Source organism: Aspergillus wentii, assembly GCF_001890725.1.
Source record: "Aspergillus wentii DTO 134E9 unplaced genomic scaffold ASPWEscaffold_4, whole genome shotgun sequence".
NCBI lineage: Eukaryota > Fungi > Ascomycota > Eurotiomycetes > Eurotiales > Aspergillaceae > Aspergillus > Aspergillus wentii.
Genome location: NW_024467835.1, coordinates 827083 through 837008, shown reverse-complemented (window position 1 = coordinate 837008; position 9926 = coordinate 827083). Strand labels below are relative to the sequence as shown.

General features: G+C 50.9%; 3 protein-coding genes across 3 annotated transcripts in view; all 3 read right to left on the bottom strand.

Moving 5' to 3' along the window:
• Nucleotides 1-1716, bottom strand: ASPWEDRAFT_109863 (D-arabinono-1,4-lactone oxidase; the record flags this gene model as incomplete). The annotated part of the gene is made up of 1 exon (XM_040828121.1): nucleotides 1-1716. The coding sequence occupies one exon, from the start codon at nucleotides 1714-1716 to the stop codon at nucleotides 1-3; it is 1716 nt and encodes a 571-aa protein (XP_040688615.1).
• Nucleotides 1717-2466: 750 nt separating this feature from the next.
• On the bottom strand, nucleotides 2467-8372 carry ASPWEDRAFT_171769 (putative gelsolin repeat protein; the record flags this gene model as incomplete). The annotated part of the gene is made up of 3 exons (XM_040830831.1): nucleotides 2467-2710; nucleotides 2765-8048; nucleotides 8210-8372. The coding sequence occupies 3 exons, from the start codon at nucleotides 8370-8372 to the stop codon at nucleotides 2467-2469; spliced, it is 5691 nt and encodes a 1896-aa protein (XP_040688614.1).
• Nucleotides 8373-9725: 1353 nt separating this feature from the next.
• The window catches only part of ASPWEDRAFT_51166 (uncharacterized protein), a gene marked incomplete at both ends in the record, with an annotated part of 995 nt that continues 794 nt past the window's right edge, over nucleotides 9726-9926 (bottom strand). The window contains one exon of the mRNA XM_040837558.1: nucleotides 9726-9857. Within this exon, the coding sequence (XP_040688613.1) occupies nucleotides 9726-9857 (132 nt within the window). The remainder of the gene's footprint in view (nucleotides 9858-9926) is intronic.

The following is a 9926-nucleotide window of genomic DNA, read 5'->3' as shown; positions in this document are numbered from 1 at the left end:
TCATGAACGGAGATCCGGGAGGGTAACACTGGCCTCTCCAGCGGCGAGGAGGTCAAAACTCTCTTCGCTGGCCGCTGTTGTAGGAGGACTCAAACTAGATCCTTCCTGCGATTCGAATTCTTCCTTCGCTATGCTCGACAATGACGGAACATGACGTTCTGAGACTATCTGCCACCGCTTATCTCCAACCCATTCCATGCCGTCACCGGCTCCGCTAAACCCTGCCTTGTGACGATCTTGTTCTCGTTCCAGAAGCGGGAGATTGTTTGGAGTCAGAGGAAGGTTACGGTGATGCCACTCGCCGAGGAACATGCCATCGACGTCAACTTCTTGCCGCACCTTGAGCCATTCATCCAAATCTTCGCCGTACATTTCCCGCAACTCTTGTCCCCCTGAAGTGAAATTCTTGGCCCAGTGTGGTCTCGCGCCCATGTCCCGCATGAGCCACTCAAATGCCTCGTAAAACCGAGCTTTACCAGGGGGGTCCCGGAGATATGGGCGAAACAATGTCGCATTGAGATACAGGGTTGGCCCATCGGGTCGGGTAGGGTCGAGGAAAGGACGGGGATTCTTGTTGTGCGTAGAATCCGAGACTCTGACTTCAACGGGACAATGTATCCACAAGCCCTCAGAAGGAAAGGGGATACGCGCTGTTTGGAGGTCTCCATGAAGCCAGGCCGAAAGACGGATGATAGTCTCTGGGCCCTTTTCCAAAGGCAGTGCCCACTCGTTGACGAATTGCGAATACAAGCAGTTCAACAAGAGACCGGCACGCGAAGGCTCGACCGCCTCCGTAACTGTCTTTTCCGTCCTAAATCCAAATTGCAGACCAAAGACAAGCCACTCCACCCAGGGTGTTATCCGGGGGAAGTAGTTGGCAAGTGCCAGCAAGTTATGGTAGATGTGATATCCAACCGTCTCCCCATAGAATGTCTTCGGGGGAGCACGCAGTGGCAAATCCGATTTATCCGCATGCCAGACAACCGCACTCTTTTCATATGGCATCCACCAGACGCGAACGAATTCATGCGAAGTCCAAAGTCCAGACGACCATTCAGCCAGCACACTATTCAACGCACGCCTGGACTGTTTCCAGGCGATATTGAACATGGGTTTCGCTTGGAAGGTCACCTCGACAATTATGCCCAACGCTCCGAGGGAGATCAGAGCCGCCCGGAATAGAGTTTGGTTGTTGGTCGCGCTGCAACGGACCAGTTGTCCATTGGCCAGCATCAGGGTGAGCGATACAATACACTCAGAGAGAAGGCCATGCTGTAAGGAACTGCCATGAGTGCCTGTCGCAATGACGCCTGCAATTGACTGGCTGTCAATACTGCCCATGTTGGACAGTGCCAGGCCATATTTTTCCAACTCATCACCCAAGTTCTTCAGCCGAATACCAGCCTCGACGGTCACAACTCGTGTTTCCTGAGATACCTCCAGCACCCGGTTGAAATTATCGAGATTGACAAGCCAAGCAGACGTGCATGTCAGATCGGAAGGCGAGTGGCCGCTGCCAACGGTGACCAAGCGGCGTCGGCAACGGCGTGCCAGCGTAACCAGCTTCTGGATCTCCGCGATCGACTCTGGTTGTACGTATAGCTCCGGTCGCGAAAAGAACGTCTTAGCCCAAGTATGATGGAGATGATCGGGAGTTGCGCGGAAAGGAATCGCGGGGTCGAGCCGCGACAGCTCGCGAACGATGGTGGGGTCCATTATGAGATTTCCGTGATTCTCAGCAGGATCTCTCAAAACATATTGGAAAGAGTCTAGAATGTATTAGATGTTCGGACAGTTGATCCGATACAGTAGAAAGTGGAAAGGGCGAAATGATGATGAGAGGAAAGGGGAAGAAAGAAAGAGCGGAAAGAGAAAAAAACTACGCCGTAGCGATGTCGACATTGCGATATAGGTGGGTCAGAAGCCGATAATCGGGGCCCGGATAAGACCACCCAGACATGCGCAAAAGCCGAATGAATATACCAGAAGAGTCTAGCCACTAGAGAGACTATTGATCGGTGAATGAAAGTGCTGAGCAGATTAATAATTATCGGAGGCTGAGAATCGAGGACATTGGCAATCATACAACCGAGGTGGACAGGAAGTGGAGCCGGGAGAAGACAAAACAGCAGAGATAAAAGAAGAGGCTTAAATCCTAACAAGTGAACAGCAGAGATATAGGTATTTACCTCAATTTGGGATATTACGACTCCTGCAAGTCGACTGAAATGTCTAAAAAATTATCATACATGAAACCAATCACGCCCGCCAAAGATAAGAAGAACAAAACAAAACTCCACACGTACATGCAGCCAGAGTTCATCCATCCGAAAGCTCCTGGGGCCATGCTCCCACGCCATCTACCAAGCCGGGGGCACCATCTGTACAGGCCAGATTATGCACAAATAGTAAAAATGAAAATTATGAACAGACAGAAAAGATACGAAAGGGTTCGTTGCAGTTGGTTTAGGATCGAATGGCTTCAATGGCGGCATTCAGGGGGAACACCTGGGGAGGCGTCTGCCAGGAACGCTTGTCCCACTTGCGAAACGCACTCCGGCACGCATCCGGAATCCCACCGATAGAGACAAAGCTCTTGGGAATAAAGGGTCGATCCTGGAGAGAAGCGGCAAGGATGCCGTACTCGTGCGCAAACACCACGGCTGATGCGAACTCTGCGGGTCGGTTCGAAGCTTGCTCACCAACGATCCTAGTACCAGAATTAGCCATTGACTAGATTATACTTGTTTAGAATCCAACTTACACATAGATTTCAAAGAAGGTGTCAAGGATGTAGATCCCCTTGGCTGCGAGATCCTTATGGCAGTAAGGTTCAACTTCCTGTACTGTGTCATTTGGCCGGATTACAGGGGATGATGAACCTGGTCGTCGAATCCAGAACCCGGACCGTTGTCCTAGCCCGTGGTCCACTCGGAGTAACCTGGTGCGGAAGTGGTCATGGTTGGGCTTGCGCTGCCAGTAATCTGAGCGCATATAATCCCCGGTATCTCTGAAGTCGGGAAAGATTTCAGAAAACGTCTCGGGCTCTTCTCCTTCCGCAATCTCCTCGATTTCACCAGTCAGACCAAGGTCCATTCCAATAAGTCGAGCAGCGCCAATCTCTTCTGCGGAGCTTCCTTTTCCTTTCCAGAGATATAGGTTGCCAAACATAGCCGAGATCACGAACGGATAGCCAGAGCAGAGGTTGCTTCGGGAGAAGTCTACCTCATCAAACACCATCTGTTTCAAATGCTTCCTTCCGCAGAGCATATATAGGGCGGATGAGCTGGAGCGGGAGTTAGAGCCCCGGCGAGTGATGAGAATGCCGCCTAGAGCTTGGATAAACTGGGCTGGCTCTTTGCCCTGCTTGATGATCTCAAGTTTACATCCATTGTCCTTTGCAGCCTTTCGGGCGAAAACTTGGGCATCATCTAAAGATGAGTCCTGAACGTCGTCACCGCACCAAAGATGAGCCTCAGACCGGGTGCCACCGTCCAATTCAAACATGTGGATGCAGAGGTACATGCTTCCTTCGTAAAGAATATACTCCTGGTTAATGGGAAGATCTTGTCTTTTGCCGTCGCTCGTAATCTCCCAAATCTGCTTCCTCAATGTTCTGATCTTGAGGTCATTTCCCTTGCTCGTCAACATCAATTGAGGGTCAATATCAACCCGGTCGCTTGAGTGAGGGAACGGCTTGAAAAAGTTAGAGATAACCTCCATGGTTTCATCAGCCTGCGGGACCAATGACGCCGAAGACCTTGGTGATGAGAATTGCTGGTCAAGCGAGATATCAGACCGTCTAGAGGCAACAGGAGGAGATGGCAAGGCCTTGTTTCGGGAAGACATGTCTCTGATCCCACCAGTGACAAAGTTAATAACACTTCTAGGAGTTGTAGGCGAATCCATCTTGTTTTCTCTGAGGCTTGTCCTGAGAGGCGACGGAGATGGTGATGAGTATTGAACTTGAGAGCTTCGACCAGACATGGGAGTCAGTGGCGATGGAGCTGGTTTTGGTGGCACTGCCGGTTTGTTCGAAGGCGAATCCCCCAAGTTCTCAATGTCTTCGTAAGCAAGCTCTGAGCTCCGAAGAGGAAGCTTGTTCAAGCCATCGGTAGATTTGGGGGTGTCATTGATTGGTTTCTGTTCAGGCTCCTTTGGGATATTGCTTTGTATGCTTTCCCTCGGTTCCACTGGCTTACTAGAGACAGACGACCTAAGGGGTGTTTGAACTGGTTCTGTAATTGGCGGTGGACCTTGGTCATTTGGCTTTTGCTCGGGTTCATTTGGGATGCTTCTCCTCAGCTCCGCTGGCTTCCTGGAGATGGATGACCTGACGGGGGTTTGAACTGGGTCTGCAGCTGGCGGTGGGCTTGGTTCACTTGGAATGCTTTTTCTCAACTCCACTGGCTTGCCGGAGACAGATGATCTGAGGGGGCTTTGAACTGGTTCCGGGCTTTGGTCGTTTAAATTTTGCTCAGATTTCTTTGAGATGCTGCTTTGAACGCTTCGCATAGATTCCACTGACTTGCCAGAGACAGATGACCTGAGGGGGTTTTGAACTGGTTCTGGACCTTGGTCATCTTGATTTTGACCTCGACTATATTCATTTGAGATGCTGCTTTGAATGCTTCTCCTAGAATCCACTGACTTGCTAGAGACGGACGATCGAAAGGGCGTTCGTACTGGCTTTGGGATTTGGTCATTTGGCTTTTGCTCGGATTCGTTTGAGATGCTGCTCTGAACGCTTCTCCTCAGCTCCACTGGCTTGCTGGAGACAGATGATCGAAAGGTCGCTTGGACTGGTTCTGGGATTTGGTCATTTGGCTTTTCGGATTCATTTGAGATGTTGCTTTGAATGCTTCTCCTCAGCTCCACCTTGCTGGAGACAGATGATTGAAAGGGCGTTTGGACTGGTTCTGTACTTGGCGGTGGGCCTTGGTCCTCGGGAAGGGGCCAGTTACTGGATTCGACAATAGTATGCTCGACGGGCGAAATGCTAGCTTCTGAGCCCTGTTCATCAAAAGACGCGATCGATGAGACCGATGGAGAAACAGGTTTCGGAGTGGCCTCGGCGGGAGCAGTGTTTGGCAGACGCCTTTTAGGGCCTCTTGCGCGACCTTTTGTCATATGCGTGAGTGGCGCGGCGGGCGTGCGATCAGACGAGTTCAAGCTACCTTCTCCAAAGGTATTCGTAGAAAGTGCTTTCTTCGGCTCGTCACTTGCAACTGGTGGTCCACGAGACAAAAGGCCGGCTAAGGCAGGGTTTATTCGGCCTGCAAGTTTACCTTTAGTAGCGAGACCTTCAGCCGCAGGAGGCGCTTTTGCAACTTCCGCGACAGTCCCCGATGGCAATTCACGCACCGGTTTGATGGTCTCCTCACTGACATCCTCCTTCTTCGCTTCAGAGTCATCATTTTTCAGTTTTTCCTCCGAATCATCACCCTTGGCTTCTTCGGTCGTGGTTTCGAGGGGGGCTGTATCCGCTATCCCTTCCTGGGGCTCTTCTGGATCGGAATCGTTCGTCTGGGGCGCGGCTTGTGGGATCTCAAAGTCCGTTATCTCGTATTGGGACTCTTCTGGGTCAGGCTTGTTTGCAATTGGCGCGGGCTGTTGGCTCTCGGTATTTCCAACGCCTGCATCATCCGAAATAGCAAAGGGAGACGTCGGTTGTTCCTGTACAAAGCTTGGTGTAGCAGGCTCTTTCGGGGATGGCGATGATTGTGCATCGGCAGAAAGGTCACTCTTGACACTGCCAGACTTGGTCATGTTGTTTCGTTTTGCGATAGCTTCTGGAATGGACTTTTCAGGAGCGTCGTTATCCCCAACTGTATTGCGTCTCAACGAGCCTCCACTAAATTTGATTGCCTCTTTCTGTTTCAAGATGCTATCTTTGAGTTCGTCCACTCTTTCCGACTTTTTTGGGCCTCCAGTTGCATTCAATGCCGCCTTTCCTCTCAGGATATTATCCTTGAGTTCATCGGGAGCCTCATGTTTAACCTTCTCCGTCTTTTTGAGTTTTCCGAATACATTTTTGAACTCAGGCTCTGCTTTTGGTGCATTGTCTTTGACAACTTCTCGCCGCCGGAGATTTCCACGGAAATCCACAACAGGCGATTGTGGCTTCGGCCTCGGTGAAAGAGGTTCGCGAGGAGACAGCGTGGAAGGAGGAGTAGGATTCAGCTTGGTGGATACTGAAAGAGGCGAAAGCTTAGGGTTTGCCGGTCCCTCTGTCTTAGTTTCAGCGGGTTTTTCGGTGGGTGCTTCTGCTGACTTTTCTACAGGGCTTTCTATGGGCGCTTCTGTTGACTTTTCTTCAGGTGCTTCTGCAGGTGTTTCTGCAGCGGTCTCTTCCGTAGCCTCGGGCTCTGGTTCTTGTTGTGGACCTTTTTCTGTGACAGAAGGTGCATCTGCAGTCTTGTCCGCGGGCACTGGCTCGCCTTCTTTGACATCGGGAATTGGCTCCGGTACGAAATCTTTTCCTTTTGTCGTATCCAGGTTGCCCAGTATATCCGGGATCCCAGAGATGCTCGACTTCTTGAAGTGACTTCCTGGGGCGGTGGTTCGCATGAGACCCACGGGAGTGACTTCTTTGAAGCTATTCGCCCGACCTAAATCGACACTGCCCCTCGATTGTCGTTCTCTCACCCAGGGCGCTGTCTGGGAAGGCTGCTTCTTATGTTTCGGGGAATCAGGCCGGTTCAGGGCACTTTCTAGCCATGAGGCTTTGGTAGGACTCCACCGCCTGGGATCCATGGTTCTTGAAACAGCCGGGCTTGTTGGAGGCTGCGAACTAGAATCTGCACCTTGTCCATCTTTGCTCAGCGTACTGGCAGACCTTGTATGAATTGAAAGAGGCAGCCGAGAGGGGCTATCATCGAATTTCGTATTGCTGTTGTTGCTGGGAACAGGTGGAGTCGCCGGTCTTTCATTTGCTTTGGCATTGTGAACAACTGTGGCCTCGCTGTGACTCGAGCTAGGTCGGTGGAGTGGGAAAGACGGAGCTTCACGCCCTAACTTAGGTGGTGAGGCTGAGAGTGAATCGCCTTGGGGAAACCCAGCAATGCTGTTGCGATTGCTAGCAAAAGAATTTCCTCGGCTGAGCCCCTGAGGAATCTGAGCACTCCATCGTTTCGAAACACTGTCTGACCGCTTCATCATAGCACTCTGAACAAACCCACCTAGTCCCTTTGTTGGTGACGATGGTCGCTCTGGAGAGCGCCGCCTTTGCGATGGGGATGTTGGGATTTGTTCCTCCGAACTGGGCTCTGTTGTTCGGGGCTCAAGTTTTGGAGCATTTGCCAGAGGGGCAGGAGAGCCAAGTCCTGCAGCCGTCGAAACGGAAGAGACACTCGAGTAACGCTGGCCCAAACTACTCTCTGCAAATGTCGAGCTCGCCCTTGACGGGGAGCGCGACCGTTCATCTGCATCTTGCTGCCCAATTTGTTTGTCTAGCTCTGTATTTCCTTCTCGTTTCCCTTCCGGTGTTCGTTGATCATTGATATTCGGTGTAGCCTCTGAAGTGTCTTCCTCGATGTTTTTCCGGAGTATTGGTGAGCCAAGTCCTCTTTCTGGAGTCTGGGGAAACACAAAAACATCTTTGGACGGAGACGAGGGCGCAGTAGGAATCCTAGACGGCTCCTGGTCGCGATTCGACAGGCTCGAGATGGCTCTCAGCCGATTCTGGCGGGTAGGGGATGTCGACATGAAGGAATGCCGGTTAAAGTCTCGGGAAGAAGGGCGCTGTTGCCAGGACAGAGTCCCGCTTCTACTCCGTGCTACTGAACTTGGAGCAGCTTTCGGGGATGATGCTGTTTCGATTTCGTCCATTTTTGATGGCTTCCCTAAACCCCCATCCTCTGTTGGCACTGTTGACTCATCATCCCGAGCCAGGTCGGGTTTGGCGCTAATGTCGTGTTCTGAGGTGAAGGACGTGGGCTCGAGGTGCTCTGGGGGATCGATCGCTCGCTGGCTGAGGGAAGATGTGCTTAACCGAGCGGCATCTAAGACAGGGGAGTCTTTTGTGGGGGAAATCGATCGTGCCCGCTCTACAAAGTGTCAAAAGAGAAAAAAGGGAACCGGATCAGCCTCTGTTATTGGATGTCTGGAAAAATGGAGGGGTCAAGTTGCAAGTAATGATAAATGACAAGACAAAGAATCAAATATGAGTGGGTAATAGGTAACAAGTAGACAAAGGGATGCGAAATACCAGCTCTCCGAGCCTGTCTCTCCTTCCGACCCTGCAGAATCTCCTCCTCCAACTTCTTCGTTCGTTCCTCATCTTCCTTGTCGCGTTTCTCTCCTAGTTCCCGAATGCGGAGCAGGAAATCATTGACGTCCTCTGCACCGTCAGTGCCCGTGGTGGAAGCCATGGCCAGACCAACTTGGAGCACTTTCACCAGCAGCAAGGGATCGAGAGAAGGAGGAAGAAAAGGGAAGAGAGAAAAAGAGGGAACACACACGGGCCCAGGAACGGTGGGGGTGAAATTCCACGGAACGAGAGAGACACAAACTGGGTGTCTTTTTTGGCTCTCCCACGGCGTCCGCCCTAGGTTAATCTAGTTGGTCGTAGTCCTACCAGTAGCTTGGAAGTGGTGATCTTGAAGGGGAAAACGTCAGGTCGCCTCAAGATCCTGCTGGGTTGTTTCTCCGCCTTTAATTTCTCAAGCCTCTGGGTTTTTTTTTTCTTCGCTGGTGGAACCCGGACAGGCGACGATTATTACGATATTTAATAATGCTTCCAGTAGGACGCACATCACCACCTCGCCCCACTGCGTCCTTGCTGGAGGCCGAAGGGCAACCCGACCAGGCCCAAAGATGGGTGTCCAAAGTACTAGATGATCCTATACCATCGTCATATCCTCAGATCCCATAATGCGTTGGCTACAGCTTGACCTCTCCCCAAAGACTACATTTGTCGATTCCTCTACAAGCGGAAAACTGTTTATCAACATTCGTACTCGGTTCCGGTGGTGGAGCAGCCTCTGCCGCCCCGCGATCCAGCATTATGATTCCCTTGGAATTTGTTGGCAAAACCAGATCCACGGATAGTTCAAGACGATCCAAGGGGCATTTCACACGGCGATGAAACAACAGCGGATATATTATAAACCAGAAGCATATCGTTTCCGCTACTGTCGTGGATGTTCAGGAGCAGTGTCCGGAAGCTGACAGGTACATTGCGATCATTCCGGTTCACCCAACCGTCGAAGGAGGATCGACAAAGTCAAAAATGAGAATGAGATGTAGATGACTTCCAAAAATATCTCCATGTCCAGGTTGAGATTATTCAACCTCTTTGGGCTCTTGTATGAACATTTTTCATCGCTTATTCTAGACTTCTCAGCCTTTCAGATCTGCCACTTTGCTGTTTCGAGAAAGGGGAAGTCCTGATAGGCGAAGGCGATCTGATCCTCCACTGAGGACAAAGTTATAAACCACTCCAGTCTCCGTATCATATGTGAGGGAAGACAATGGCGTCAAAAAGCAAAACAAGCTATAAGAACACGTAGACCCATCTGTTACACAGTCGAAAAATTCGCTTGCATGCTCGCGATGGTGCCCTCCACCCGGGTCATAATACCCCCTTATCACATTAAGTCAATGTTCGATTCAGTCGTCCATGTCTCCGCCCTTATGCACGAGCTGTCAGATGAGTATAGGTTCTGCGCGGATAATATCAAGTGCCCAGGCCGCCACAAGATTAGTGTTGATCGGTTGCAGAGTCAGTAAAGGAAAAGCCTGTCCTTTGCATCTTGTACCACCCATTCCAATCCTTGGTTGAGATTTTTTCCTGTCATTGCACTGCAGGGTAATATCGTCCATCTATGGGTCTTAATTTCATCTAAGCAAAGACGCTGTGGTGTAATTAGAAAAGCTCGTAGGAAGTCCACACAGACCCGAAGCCGAAGAGAAAGGGGTAAAAA